Source organism: Festucalex cinctus, chromosome 8, assembly GCF_051991245.1.
Source record: "Festucalex cinctus isolate MCC-2025b chromosome 8, RoL_Fcin_1.0, whole genome shotgun sequence".
NCBI lineage: Eukaryota > Metazoa > Chordata > Actinopteri > Syngnathiformes > Syngnathidae > Festucalex > Festucalex cinctus.
The window spans coordinates 27,925,255-27,940,402 of NC_135418.1; the positions used below are offsets into that span (position 1 = coordinate 27,925,255).

The following is a 15,148-nucleotide window of genomic DNA, read 5'->3' on the forward strand; positions in this document are numbered from 1 at the left end:
GCTAAAAAAAATGCTACGACAGCTTGTTATAGCTGCCACATTTGCAAGTTTGAGAAAGTCCGGCGCACGCTTACGAAGCAGACTTAATGGTGATTGGATTCTCCCAGAGGACAAAACATTTACACTCATTTGTCAAACACCATGAAGGCCAATGGAGGCCAGGTGTTATCCCTCCGCGGGTGTGTGCGTGTACGCACGGGTTGTATCACAGGCAGACACAGCAGACGGCGATGCCCTTCGTTCAGCCTGCGTGATAATTAATGGCTGTCAGTGTCTCTTTAGTGGAAGAAGGTGCTGACAGACGGCACTTGAGAAACGCGAGGAATGTGCGAAGCCCTCGGAGATTCGTGCGGGCAAAGGAGGTTAGCGTCATGAGGAGAACGAGAACAGTGCGAAATTGCCGACCCGCCGTCAACTCGGCGCGAGCGATGCAGGGCGCCTCACCTGATACCTCACCCTCGTTTGCCGTCATTTCCAGAATTGATGTACGTCTGTGCAGACTTTGCGAAAGTGTGAATTGATCGCTCGCTACACCATTGACTGATTATATTATTTTTCATTTAGTGCTTTACAGATCGTGTAGCCACAAGTACAGACTTGACAGATTTGCTGAGGTTGCAATCGTCACTCAGTACTGCAAGTACAGTTACTTGTGTCCAATAAGAGCAGAAAGTACAAATCATTTGCAACTAATCATTCTCGTAGACAACAACATCTTGTGCTTCTCCGTTTTGCTGCCAATCAAGAGCTCAACCAGAGTTGACTAGTACAAGACCTGGGGAAAAAAATATGGACTGGCTGCTCCTGGTGGATGATCTTCAAAATGTTTAGTTTTGCAAGAGGGGGAAATCAAGGATGTTCCGCAATTTATATTCAAAATCTCTCCCCTTTTCGCTTTAAAAACCACTTATACTCTCATATAATAATGCACTCAAGCACTGCAGTCACTCATGTGATTTTTTTATTTTATTTATTTTTTATTTTTTTTACTTAATGACATCCTAGTAGGGCAGAAATACGCCAAGCAGCATCTGCACCGCTGCAAATATGTTATTAATAAGAAGAAAATTTTAAAAATAAGGATAAAGAACAAAAACAACATCTTGAAATTGGATATCTCGGACAAAAACATAGACAGAAAGGCAGAATATAGTGAGTATTTTATTTTATTTTATTTTATTTTATTTTATTTTATTTTATTTTATTTTATTTTATTTTATTTTATTTTATTTTATTTTATTTTATTTTATTTTATTTTATTTTATTTAACGTTATAGTAGTAATGCAGCGTACTCTGGGCTACACTCCGAACCAGTAGGTGGCGGAAATGTACCATTTCGTTGATTATCAATCGCCAAAAAGTCAAACGAAGAAAAAGACGAATTTCCGGTTCTTTCAGGAAGTACCTCAGTTGTTTGTTTTCACCACCGAGACGTTTTGACGTTCGCCAACCTTAGAAGAAAGCACGTAAGGCTTCTCCACTCTTCCAAAATGGGATGTGATGGTGGAACTATACCCAAAAGGCACGAGTTGGTGAAAGGTCCCAAGAAAGTCGAGAAGGTTAGTTTCGCGTCTTCTCTTTTAACGAGTTTTACGTGAACAAACATTGCCAAGTTGCTAACAAGCTAGTTAGCTAGTGGCTAAAATACTTGGCTAAAAACTTTGTTGGCTTTTATTTACAGGACGAGCTATCTTTCACTTTTGTAATTTCGTGTTTTGCGTGTTTTCTACTTTTAACGATATACATTAATGAATGTGTCATTGTGAGAAACATTTGATTTACAACGCAACAAAGCCCAGCACAAGTCTAACGTGTTTGTTTGGTTTGTGTATCTTTCCTGGTGTGTTTTAGCCGTAATCAAACTGGACTTGAAGGTGTAATTTGGTTTGTGACTACTTGAAGTGTTCTAACGAATGCCCCGCAGGTTGACAAAAATGCAGAGTTGGCTGCCAAGTGGAAGTACTGTGCCCTAAGTCAGGAGAAACTCAGACGTCCAATCGTTGCCTGCGAACTGGGAAAGTCAGTGATCTTGTTGTATTTGTTCATCAATATCAATCAAATGATCATCAACAGTGTTGACACGATACCAAATTTCTGATTTTGATACTGTACCTGTGTAAAGAGCCTGGGTAGCAATACTAGAATGATATATATACCATGACAAATACCTACATTATCAGTAGGTCGGGATAAGATGGAACTTAAAATTCTTATTTTTTAATTGAGGCTATTTAATGAAATTATTAAATAATTATTAATTTACTGTTTTTCACGTTATACTACAGTGCGCCTAACACAAACTGATACAATTTTGTAGGCTTTATAACAAAGATGCCATCATTGAGTATCTTCTGGATAAGTCTGCTGAAAGACCCAACACTGATGCTGTAACACACATCCGTGGAACCAAGGTATGTTTATGCTTTGCCTAGTTCATCATTTGCAGAGCATTGCTACCCTTTTGAATCCACACTAAGAATTTTTTTTGTATGTCTCTTCCTGCAGGACATAAAAGAGCTCAACTTGACCGATAACCCAGAGTGGCAGGGGGAGAGAAGGAGCGCGAAAGGAGACAGATATGAGGACATCCATTGTGGAATGTTTATTTGCCCTGTTGTTGGTTTGGAGATGAACGGCAAGCACAGGTAACAAACAAAACAAGATGACGTTGCATTTATTCTGCATGCTTCAAGTGACACAATTCTAATGAGTGGCATAATTGGAGAGTGTGTCATGGCAGTGCAAAGAGTGAAAAAACCCCCGCATAGACTTGGATATCAGCCACGCCTCTTCCGGCATGTCGGATGTCGCACAGAACAAACAGATCGTGTATACTTTGTTATTATGAGCTTGGGGTCATCAATATACACTAATCGATCACGTATGCACACCCGAGTCTGATCAAAAACCACAAACACATTAAAATATAAACTACAACGAAAGCTTTGACAATTAAATATGATGTAAATATGCCAGCATCACTAGAAAAAAAAAAAATATATATTTGTGGAAGGATGCCAGTTGCGTCATATCCAGGTTACCTTTATTCAAATCAATGGGATATTAACAGGGGTGGGGGGGGGGGGGAAGTTAGCCCAGGCCAACTAAATGTCATCTAATGTTTAATACATGTGTTATTGTCATTATTCAGCTCTAGGTTGCTGTCACCTGGTATTGATGTTTAAGGAGTTATGTGCAATATGTGACTGTGTCGGTGTGTCACTTGAAATGTACACAGAAAAAAAAAAAATACACAAATTGTAATGTTGCTGATGTTTCGGTTCTCAGGTTCTGTTACCTGCAGACGTGCGGTTGTGTCTTCTCTGACCGAGCCCTCAAGGAAGTCAAGACAGAAATCTGCCACAAGGTGAATGGGATTTCCCCTTTTTAGTGGATGACGTGTGCAATTTTGAACGCTATACACACACACAGTTTTGCCGCCGTACACAGACAACACATCATATGCATATATGGGATTATAATGCATTTTAAACACAACCGTGTATGATTTAGGATTCACGTTTTGAACTCTTTACAAACTGTGGCAATTATTTTATTGTTATATAGGTTAGTGTGATTTGAATCATAACCACTGGCTTAATTCCAGGGGTATATATACATACAAAAAAATTAGTTATTACAAGTAGTTGTGAAATAATGATAATTAATTGTAATGTATGGGAATTTTCAGCAATAAATTGGCAACATAGTTGTGAACAATAAAAGAACGGCATATGAATCTTGTTTCTATTAGGGCTGTGAATTGGTTAAAATTGTTAGTACTAATTAATTGGACATTTTTATCTTTGTCCTTGTTTGTAAATATACAATTAAAACATATGAAGTTGTTGATACTCTTGTTAACTTGTACAAATATTTATATCATTGTAACATTGTGTTTAAGGGTTAGGTTCGTGATTGCTTGTCATCTTTTAGTATATTTTCTATCACAACAAATTGACATCAAAACATGTAGAAGTTGTCGTTTATACTTAACATATATTTTCATTGCCAAAAAGAACAGCTGTCTTCCAGTTTAATAAAGTGACGCTTAACAAAAATCGACATGAAATAATCTGAATGATAAACAATGCTCAATGCAGTTGTCGCGTCATCCCTTTAGTTCCTGTATTCGTCACCCTGTGGGACAGCATCGCGATCGGTGATTTCATGCGCGGCGGATACTGTTGCCCTGCGTGGCGAGCAGCCATGACGGCTCTATGGGAACGCTGGCATGGCCCAGCAGCTTGTTCCTGTGCCACTGCTCAAGACAGTCCAGGGCCTCGGGAAAGAAGTGGTTCTCAAACTTGTTGGCGAACATGCTGTTCATCTCGATGAGCCACGGCAGGTCCTTCGTTCCGTAGATGCAGATTGAGCGCACGTAACGACCTAGTAAACGACAGGAGGAATTTCCTACTACTGCGGCTAAAACGGACTACAGTGGTACCTTGCGTTGTGAGTGACTCCACCTGTGAGCTTTTCGAGGCATGAATAGAAAGGCTTATTCTTGTTCTCATTTGCAAAGAAAAAATGTAAATAATATATTTGATAAACAAGCCCTGTCCGGTGGCAGTGAACTCAGCTCGACTCACTTCACAAAATATATGATGTGATTTCATTTTGATATATTTTTGGTGGCTATATAACATGACGATACTCTCAGGAGTATTTTCTTTATCATCTGCAAAAAATAAATAATTCTGCAGCATACTGAGGAGTTGTAACCATCTCCATGTATATCTGTATGTCTGTATTATTACTGCCCCCAGTTGGCTAGTTCAGGTGCATCAGAAGGAGCCACACTGTCACAATAAACTCATCATGATGCGCTACAAATTAAACTCATATCTCAAGGCACCACTGTATTACATAATTTGGTTCTTTAAATCATGTGTAGAACCACCTTAGTTTCAACAAATCAACAAAAAAAAATAGAACTCCATATTTTTAGGAAACCAAATTGTACAGTACCATTGCAGCCATTGTGCACCTTCCCTTCTTGATCCGCCCACTTGACTGCTCGGATGCTTCCTTCCCAGCCACCACCTATGTTGTTGCCTGGTGCCTCTTCAGATAGGACACAAAACCAGACAGAATTTGTCAGAATCTTGTCTGGTCTTGTAGAATACTGAACATAGTCACAATTGCACAGAAGATTGTGCGGTCTTTCAATTCAAAATCGTCTCATTGGTTAAACTTAGTTCAGTATGTCACCAGAATTTATGATTTGTGTCTTGTGCCTCAAAATTCTGTGGTTTGCTTCTGGATTCATGCGTGGGTTTTGTGTTTCCCAGCTTCGTACAACTTTCAAGAAACATAGCGATAATAAATAGGCCTTATTAAAATAACAGGAAATCCAAAATTTATCGCTTTTTGTATTGTTTTCTTATCGCCTTTCCTGATTAGTACTAGTATCCAATATACACATTCAGGTTTACCTCTGATGTGGTTGAGCGTCACCCAGTAGTGCTCATCGGGACTGTATGTGTCTTTGGACCAATTGAGGAGGTCGCGGGCTTTGGGGCTCTCAAGAACAAAGTTGACAAAGTCTCTTGTGAGCGCGTAGTAGGCTGTCCCGAAATAAATTTGCAGATTGTGAGGAGGCGGGTCTTTCTTCACTCCCATTCCAATGAGAGCGACGTGTGACCCAACAATCTCCTTATATTGGAACTTTGTCCGTCTTCCTATGTACGGCGGCTGCTTAATCCCCGGCGTCATGTTCCTGCCCCGCCACTCTTTGCTCTGCAAGTAGCGCACCAGCTCCAGGTTGCTCTTGAGCGGGAAGTCCTGCCCGCACAGATTGACCACCTTCCTCCAGCCCACTTTGGACGCGGCCAAATCGGTCATGCAGTTCAAGTCGGCCTTGAGACGCGAGAAGCCCGCGTAGGTGACCGTCTCGCTGCGGCTGGACAGGAAGACGTTTTGAAAACAGCCGACCAGATTCTGCACGGCTGCTCGGTACTCCGGTGGGGCCTTGGCATCCACGTGAACGCAGTAGACGTTCTGCGGCGCGTAAATCGCCCGCAGGAGCCGTACTAAAAGCTCCAGCTCTTTGTGAACGGTCAGGATGAACGCCAACGGGTACGCCTCCTCCTCGTGGCTCAGCGGTCTCGTGATGAAGTGAAGGTCTCTCATCAAATTGGAGCACTGAAGCTTGTTGCTAGTAATGTACTTTTCGATCTGATGATCAACAGGTTAAAGCAGTTAGGGATAGACCGATAATCGGCCCCGGCCGATTATCGGCGCCGATATTTGGCATTTTGACAAATATCGGCATCGGCCATGTTTTGAATCTGAAGGCCGATAAAGCTCACTGAGCAGGGGATACTTGCGAACGTAGCGAATTTGGGGTTTTCATCAGGATTTGTAAGATGTTCGCAGTCAGTTTTTATTTGTCGTAAACACATTTGGAACATATTCACACAATTTTTCACCGCAAAAATCTTTTTGAAACGTTTTTACGAACCCTAACAAAAACCCCAAATGAGCTACATTCACATGAATTTGTTACTCAGTGAGAAATTATATATAGTTTGAAAGAATTCCCCCCCCCTCCCCATTTTACTGCAAATGAATATCGGCTTGAAATATCGGTTATCGGCCAACTTGACTACAAATAATCTGTATCGGTATCAGCCTTGAAAAAACCATATCGGTCTATCACTAGTTAGCAATATTAAACAACGTTCTTAAATAAGAAACCGCAAAGCATCTTTTTAGCCATACCTGACAGTCACGCCGATGCCATTTCATCCTTCCTTCGGGGGCAGGAAGAAAAGCTCGACACTGGGCGGAGAATGGGCGACAAGGTGGTGGCGCCGGGATCGGGGGCTCCCTTGCTGTAATTTCCGTCAAGTGAATAACCAAAAAGACCGTGGCGCTCACGACAAGGCACAACAGCAAACTGCATTTGGTCCGTCCAAGCTGGCACATAGTAGACCTTGTTGTTGTCATGGAAACTGCAGAGACGACACCCACATTGCCAAATTGTAACAGGCCTCATGAGGGCTTTTGAAGAAGGTCAAGTATGTAGGATGGTGCTAATTGATACAATGAGCCTCTGTAAGTAGGAGCTGTATGAAATGCGGGCTTTTCTTCCCTTTGGGGCTCCCCTAAGGAATCTGTGGCATAAAGCATCATTTACCAAGCTATCTTAATTGGTAAATTATGTAAAAAAACAAAAACAAAAAAAAAAACAGATGATGCTGTTGTGACCATATTCGGACAGAGGTTTACGCTCTATAGTCACGATTTGTAAAACCAAATAAATACTGTTACTTTTATAAGATAAGTTTGGGTCTACCGACTAGCCAATCTACCTGCTCATTCATTTCAACTTCACAGCGTTACCCTGATAAACATACAATGGCAATTGATAAAACATATGTTGATTTAAAAAATATATATATATATATGTTGACTTAAAAAAAATATATATATATATATATATATATAATCCTTATACATTGTTTGGGCTTCCATTCACATACAGATAAGAGTGGGTAGTAGTTTGACATACTCAAAAGAACTTATTTGCAAGTCAAAGTCCTAGCACCTTGCCTCGACGTTTTTTTTTTGTCTAAATAAACTAATCTCACATTTCATGGACTCAAGAACATATGAGAAAATGTTACCTCTGATGTAGTACAGATTTCTTTCCCCATCAACAAGACCTCATCAGAAAAAAATCCGAAGCAGCAAAAGATCTCCTTTCTATGTCCTAGGTTTGGGTCATGGTTGTTCTTGGTTGAGGTTATCAAGAGCGGGTTGTTGGTGTTCTCTCCTTATGTGAGCTCACGCACTTGCCAGCCCCCCTGAGATCAAGATGATAGTCCCCTGCCTGGTTACCGGCGCTTGTCACGCGCGTCCGCCTTGCACATACGCACGCACGCACAGTCCGTGACATGCTTGCCTACTCGCGACTTTCCATTATTCTCTTCGGATGTATTCCGTTGCGTTTACTTCCATTTTGAGGCGGAGTGTTTGTCTGTGTCCCTCTCCGTTTTCTGCTTTGAAGGTCGTTGCCATCCGTTTGTGGCAGCCACACTGTCACGAGTGTGCGGCCCACAGAGTTTGTTTGGTGCTTGCTCAGCTCCTGAGATGATCCCTCCTGTGTTGTACAGAGCACATGGCAACAAGCTCACGCCCACCGGGCCCGTATTGCTGCGACACAATAGAAACCAAACCACCCTTGCCCTCCTGTCGGTTACTCTGAGCTTTCGTATTTATGTTGGACTATGAATTGATCGGTCTTGCCGTCTCATGAGCCAGACCTAACACTTATCAGTTCAGCGCATGAAATGTTGTGCTTTCCGGACTCGCCGTTTGTTCTATTGTATCTATCACAGGGTGTTGGAGATAAAAAGCAAATGATGCAGAATTATTTGGCAAGTGCTGCTGGAAGTTCTAAGTAAAGTCATGATTTCATAGAAGTTAGATAAGATCAATCAGCATGGTTTTCTACTGTCTGATATTTCTGTAATATTGTCTGTGTCTGTCCGCTGCCGTTCGTGTTGAATTCAGTGCGGGGACCCCTTTCAGAACACGGACATCGTCGTGCTCAACGGAACAAAGGAAGAGGTGGAAAAGCTGAGGGAGAAAATGGAGGAGAGGCGGCGTGCCAAAGCCAAAACTAAGGTGACTTCACCATTCAGCCGTGAACACATCACCGTAGTTAAATGCGTTTCAGCACAAACGGTTGCGTAACTCAAATCATTCAGTTACCAAAAAAAATAAAAAATGACGATTGATTGTGGTTTTATTTACCCTGCAGTATATTTTTAATTTCTCTGCTTCTTCCTTTCCCCGTGGATTATTGTTAGTAACTTTTTTTTCAATTCCAGTCCAGCAATAAGGTCCATGCTTGACCAAGGTTTGCTGGTAAAATCGTCAACAATTAAAGTACAAAAAGCTCGTGAAATGGGTGGTGGGCATTTGTTAATCAACTTTTAATGAAGTGCTTCAACGATAAACAAGCACTTCGTCTCCTGTTGGATAAAACCGATGATATTATTAATAAGACAAAATCAACCTTTATCTGACTACTCAATGAACTGATGGGATAATCGGTGGAATACTGATGTAAAAGTATTTTATAGCCCTAATTATTTTTTTTATTTTATTTTTTTTTAGAAATCAAAGAAGAGCAAAGCTGCAGAAAGTGCGTCGACCCCATCAGAGGCAAAAGGTTTGTGTGAAAAGCATGCAAACAGCCGATGCTGAATTTTTATCCGTTTGTCCTCAATAAAATGTAAAGTTAACAATTCTGTTTGAGAGAATGGGAAGAGGGCGACAAGCATAACAACTTTTTTAGCATCCTAACCACTTTTAAATATAAGAGATCCCACATCAGAAGAAATGGGCGTGCTTACTGCTGGTATCGGATATGGTGCATTCGGCGATCAACACGGCACACACAGCGACATCTCCATCGACGATCGGTTGTCTCCGCTTTCATACCACACGTCTGTCTTATTACCTGACCTGTGAGAGGCAGCATAGTGCCACAGCACATCCAGACTGTCAAAAGAAAGGAAGAAATAGTACAACTAACTATGTGGTAACTAGGTTACGGTTGCAAAATGTCTTCATTTTTATAATTGGGAAAGACTTGGGAGGCGTATACAAACACTTGACATAAGCAAGTTTCTTCCCCATTCGTGTCGGGCAACAGCATGAGCTTCTTGTCACGTCCCTTTTCACGCCGCAATCCATGTTTCAACCGAACTCAAACTTGACCCAACTCATAAGGAAAGTTGAGTGAGCATTTATGCTTTCCAGCCCCGACCGTTTTTCTGAGAAATCAGGAAGGAAAATCTATTGAAACACAGCAGGATAGTTTCTCAGTATAATCTTTGCGACATCAAACAATCAAGTCATTTGATGACTTGGATGAAAAGGAGGTTAAAGTTCAAATTCAGCCCAATCGTGCGTTACCTGGCGCATGTTGCCATGTGCACATTCGCAAAACAAAGCCACAATTTTCCATGCTCATTTGTTTTGGAGTCTTGAATGGTCATTACAGTGATGTATTCAAATGCCTTCAAGCTATTCAGAAGTGGCCGCACCCTGACCCAACATCATGCTCATCATTTCGATATGAATATCAATATAGTTTGAGCCACACTCGTAATTACAACAACACAACTCGAACAAAAAGAGCATTTAAGGTCAAGCGAGTCGTTCTTGAGATCAGAGGCCTCACGACTCCTGTGCGGCTCCGCAGGCGTGGTTTCCTGTTTGGCTCTCGGCTGCCAAACACCTGCGGTTTATTTGTTTAGCTCCAATCACAAAGTGTAGTTTCAGTGAAATGAGGTGATGTGTGCGGCGTTTCCTCTTCCTGCACACGTACCGCTTCTTTTTTAGCTTATTATGCTCTGATCGTTTTAATTTGGGCTTCATCAACATTTAGGATGTTCCACTTTTCTTCAGACCGATACAAATACTAATATTCACTCAGAGTGCTCACCTTTTCACACTTTTGACGTACAGTATCTCACAAAAGTGAGTACACCCCTTACATTTCTGCAGATATGTAATTACTAATTATATTTTCACGGGACAGCACTGAGGAAATGTCACATTAACAGCCATTAAAAGTAGTCTGTGTCAAGCTTATATATCAGTGTTAATTTATTGTTCCCACAAAATAAGTCAAAATACAGCCATTAATTGCCCTTGGCAACAAAAGTGAGTGCACCCCTCAATGAAAATGCCAAAAGTGTCAATATTTTTTTCCCAGAACTCGGCCGGAATACCATCTGGTCCAGGAGCCTTTCCTGTTGGCATGTTGTGATGTCTCTCTCTCTCTCTCTCTCTCTCTCTCTCTCTCTCTCTCTCTCTCTCTCTCTCTCTCTCTCTCTCTCTCTCTCTCTCGCATACTTGCAAGTCTGGTCATTCGTAGTTTAAGGAACCGCTTTGTGAGGAGTATTAATAAGCATTTGTTGTGATCAACATTCTGCAGATGACACCGAAGTGGACGAGGTACGAAATGGCTCACTCGAAAATGGTGACGAAAGCAGCCAATCAGGTAGCAATGTGTGAAATTTCAACCAGTGTATTTGCTCTATCCAAATAAAAATCTGTTTTTTGGTGCTTCGGCAGTCTCTCATTTTATTTTGCCTTTTCTTCTCTCGCTCAGATAAGGCAGGGAGCTCGGGGGCCTCCCGCCTCTCCAGCTCCTTCAACGGTGGCGTTCCTAATTTGGCGACCTCCAAGCGATCCATCCAAGAGATGGAGGAGAAGTCGGAGGCTTTCAAGTCCATCTTTACCACCCACAGCTCGGCCAAGCGCACCAAAGATCAAACCTCCAACTGGGTCACCCACACGCCGTACCACTTCTAGCTCCCCCCTCAAGATAGGGGGGAGATCCAAAGATCCCCCCCCACCCCTCCCACCCAGGAGCTTTGAGAATTATGCCCAATGTTTAACCTTTTTTTTCCAACACCTCTTACACGATATTACTAAAGGTGATTGCTCACCTGTCTTGACCCGCACCTCGAGTTCAAAACATTTTTGGGGAAAGAAAAACTCTTTACTGCTGAATTATTATTATTTTTTTTTTCAATGTGTGCATCCAATCCATCAATACCCTGTTTGTGGACTAACCATTTTGCCACTTGCATTCCGGTGAAAATGACGTCACAGTTGCTCAGGGCTCAAATAATGACCACTCACCTCTCAGATTGTTAACGTCACATGACCAAACTCAGAAAACAGATGAGCTATGTGATTGGTGAGCCCTGACCAACTGTGCTTGACGGCAAAGTGACAAAATGGCTTCCCCCTGAGATGAATAAAAATGGGTGGATTTTGTTGCGTAATTCATATTGCACAAACACAATATTACTTTGAATTGTTTAGGTTATTCGGGGTGTATAGAACATAAAATTGTAAACAGCATTTTTGACTTGCGCTTTTAAGTCAGTAAATATGTGATGTCATTTGTATTAGTGCATTATTTCTCTTGAATTAGCACATGTCAAAATAAAGTCATATACAGTCAGTTTCTGCTTCAGACCAGTTATTACAATTTAAGCTTCATGTGCATAACTTGCTCTGCTTTTAGGGAGATTAGGGACGTTACATTGCTAAGAATTAATTAATTAATAGGTCACACGTGATGACGCCAGCAGTTTCAACTCCTGCAGCTCATTAACAAAATCATTTGACTTGCAAACACAATAGCACGTGTTTATAATTAAACGTAGTCCCTGATGAAATTGTGCTGGCCTGCATGGGGTACCTGAAGAAGCGTCAGTGGCTGACTCGCAATGTGCTGATGCAGCCACTAGAGGTCAGCAGATGATTGTTTTGATTCTGTAAAGTGCCGCACTAAGTCAAGTCATCTTTATTTCCATATAGCGCTTTCAAACAGACATATCTCGCGATTACATAACGCCTATTTTGATGTCAAGTGGGGCCAGACCAATAAAATGATAGAATTTATTTATTTTGTTTATTTAGCTGGCGTAACTTGGGACAAAACCTTGCACCTCCAAAATAGTCACTTCTCAGGAGAACCCCAAGCTGGCATTTAATTAGGCCTATTCCAGCTAATTAAACCATAAAATCCAAACATTATGAAACAACAAAATACATACATCGTTAACTAGATAATTTTACTCCATGCAGTCGTTATTTTTTTTTTTCACATCCTAAATTAAAGGAATGCATATTCGATTTTTTTTTTTTTTGCGCACATTTTAAATCAATGAAATGCAACTTCTTTATTTTATTCTCGTCTCATTTTTTAAAATTATTTTTGTTATTTTTTATTATTATATTTTAATGTTATTTTTATTTTATCGCTGTGCCTTTATCAATCAACTCGTTATATATATTCGCATTTTGAACATATACAACAAGTAGGCTGTGTTTCATTTTTATTTCATGCCAATAAAAAGTAAAACTACTAAATCCACGTTAACAGAAAAAGAACCATCCTTCGATTTAGGCCTACAATTTCCACCATAGGCAACTCAAATTGTTACCCACACTCCTTTGCCCTGCAAGTCATTTATAATGTGCAATTCGTCAATTCCGTATAAATAATTTGGCAGTTTGTCGAGTTCAAGAGGTAAGCTTCTTTTCTCTCGAGGACATCCAATATATAGCCGAGCTTCGTGACGACACTTTGATGTGTTCATTAATTACAGCCAAAGTATTTGCAAGATCAGATAACAGGAGGAGTTAACAAAAAAGAAAAGAAACTGCGTTTCTTTTGAAAGCGGATTCTTTGCGTCACCCTGAGGCAATGCGGCCTTTTGAGGGGGGCTGGAATGACCTCATCTTGAAATGTTCCTGCGGGTTATTTCACCCACCTAATTCGTCTTGATTAATAATAGAAGATAAATACGAGAATATTAATAGTTATATATAGTCATTAAAAAAAATCAATCAATCTTGACTGTCCGTCACAACAACAGATTTAAATGGAGGCTATACTAATTAATGATCAATGTTTTGGATTTGCTCAGGTGTTGTTGTGCTCGCGCGCGGCGCATGCGCAGTGCACGCGAGCAGGTGAAAAAGCGAGCTGCAATGCTTGTGAAGTGAAGCATGTTTCACTCACTGGCCGCGACCGGAGCCTTGCAGATGTCTGTGCTGGAGACTCGGATAGACTGGAGGGTGAGCTATTATTATTATCATTATTATTATTATTGTGCACATTTAAAATGTCTTATTAACTCGAAATCTTATTTTAAATTCCAAAGAATTATGAGCGTGTCGAGTCGGAGTTGTTTGAAACAAGTAAATACTCATGTGTAATTGTTTAATACACAATTATTCTGCTGACGATGCCTAATTTAAAGCAATTAATTTTAATGTGCAATTAAAGTCACCGGTAAGAATCTCGCATATTTAAAATGTATCATACGTGAATTTTATTTATAGCTTAGCTTGCAGGGTTATTTGATTTGATTAAAACTCACTTGAATCAACAAATTTGTGCATAGGCCTATGCTGATTTAAAAAAAAAAAAAAAAAAAAGAATTCGTGTGACATTTTTATGATTTCGTTTCCACCTGACATCCGCAGAACCGTCTTACGTTTCAAAATGTCGTTAAAGGCCACACGCACACACTGAGTGGCGTTGAAAGCGGGCAGGCCAACCGTGATTAACTGCCTCTGAAGTCGCTCCTCTGTCCACTCGGAAGTAAAAAAGAAAAAAAAAATATTAATCAACAAAGTGAATCTTTTGCTGTTCGCATGCGTGCGCGGTTGCGCGCATGCGTCGCTCCACTATAAGACCACATGCGGATTTTCTCTCTCAAATTAGAATCCGCGCGAGCAGCGTTAAAGGGCCTTTTCGTGCACTTTTATACAACAAAATCATGCCAAAGCTTCAAAGCGTGCTCATGTCGGACCTTGCAGAGCTCCACCAAAAAAATGCAAATGAGCTCAAGAAGGAGTTCCGTGCATGCTTACCAAAACCCTCGGGCTCATTGCAGGCTCTTAATCACCACTGAGAAAGGCTTTAACAACACCTCATATTATTTAATTGAGACTTTCAAACTGACAATTTGTGTAATTTTTTGTTGTTGTTGTTGTTGCTGGAATTCAATCAATTGCACAAAGATATACACATTTTATAGTATTGCATGACTACAGTAACTCGAAAATGTTCCAGATAATTATGGCTTATATGAAATTGAAAAACAATTTTTCGTAGACATTAATGTAAAATGGTGCAGGAAAAAAAAAAATCCAATTGTGCAAAAAAGGCAGTTCTTAAAGCTTATTTAGCCCATTATAGCAATAAAAAGTTCATATTTTGTCTATAATTAATTTGATACTTTCACTATTTTTCCACGTACAATTAGTACCTTTAAAAGCACATTATTTATTTATTTTTATTTTATTATTATTATTATTTTTTTTTAATTTAAAAACACATTTTGCAACTTGCTGTCGACTGAAAATGACATCACAAGGCCTCAGGTAACCAATCACAGCTCGCCTGTTTTCTAGGTTTGGTCATGTGACATTCACAAGCTGAGCTGTGATTTTCAGTCGACAGCAAGTTTCAAAATGTGTTTTTAAAGGTACTAATTGTACATGAAAAGTAATGAAAATATAACATTTATTATAGGAAAAATATTAATGTTTGACTGCCAAAAAAATGGCTAAATAAGTAAAGTATCG

The 15,148-nt window shown here is 40.3% G+C and overlaps 2 protein-coding genes across 2 annotated transcripts; one reads left to right on the forward strand and one right to left on the reverse strand.

The window, feature by feature from the left end:
• The first annotated feature begins 1,392 nt into the window (after positions 1-1,392).
• rtf2 (replication termination factor 2) lies at positions 1,393-12,005 on the forward strand. Its single transcript, XM_077529948.1, has 9 exons — positions 1,393-1,560; positions 1,926-2,020; positions 2,319-2,412; positions 2,507-2,646; positions 3,290-3,368; positions 8,525-8,638; positions 9,134-9,188; positions 10,965-11,030; positions 11,142-12,005. The coding sequence occupies exons 1-9, from the start codon at positions 1,492-1,494 to the stop codon at positions 11,342-11,344; spliced, it is 915 nt and encodes a 304-aa protein (XP_077386074.1). The 5' UTR covers positions 1,393-1,491; the 3' UTR covers positions 11,345-12,005.
• On the reverse strand, positions 2,560-8,165 carry gcnt7 (glucosaminyl (N-acetyl) transferase family member 7). The gene is made up of 5 exons (XM_077529946.1): positions 7,636-8,165; positions 6,728-6,960; positions 5,440-6,181; positions 4,973-5,068; positions 2,560-4,390 (listed from the first exon to the last, which is right to left on the reverse strand). The coding sequence occupies exons 2-5, from the start codon at positions 6,953-6,955 to the stop codon at positions 4,170-4,172; spliced, it is 1,287 nt and encodes a 428-aa protein (XP_077386072.1). The 5' UTR covers positions 6,956-6,960; positions 7,636-8,165; the 3' UTR covers positions 2,560-4,169.
• Positions 12,006-15,148: the final 3,143 nt, after the last annotated feature.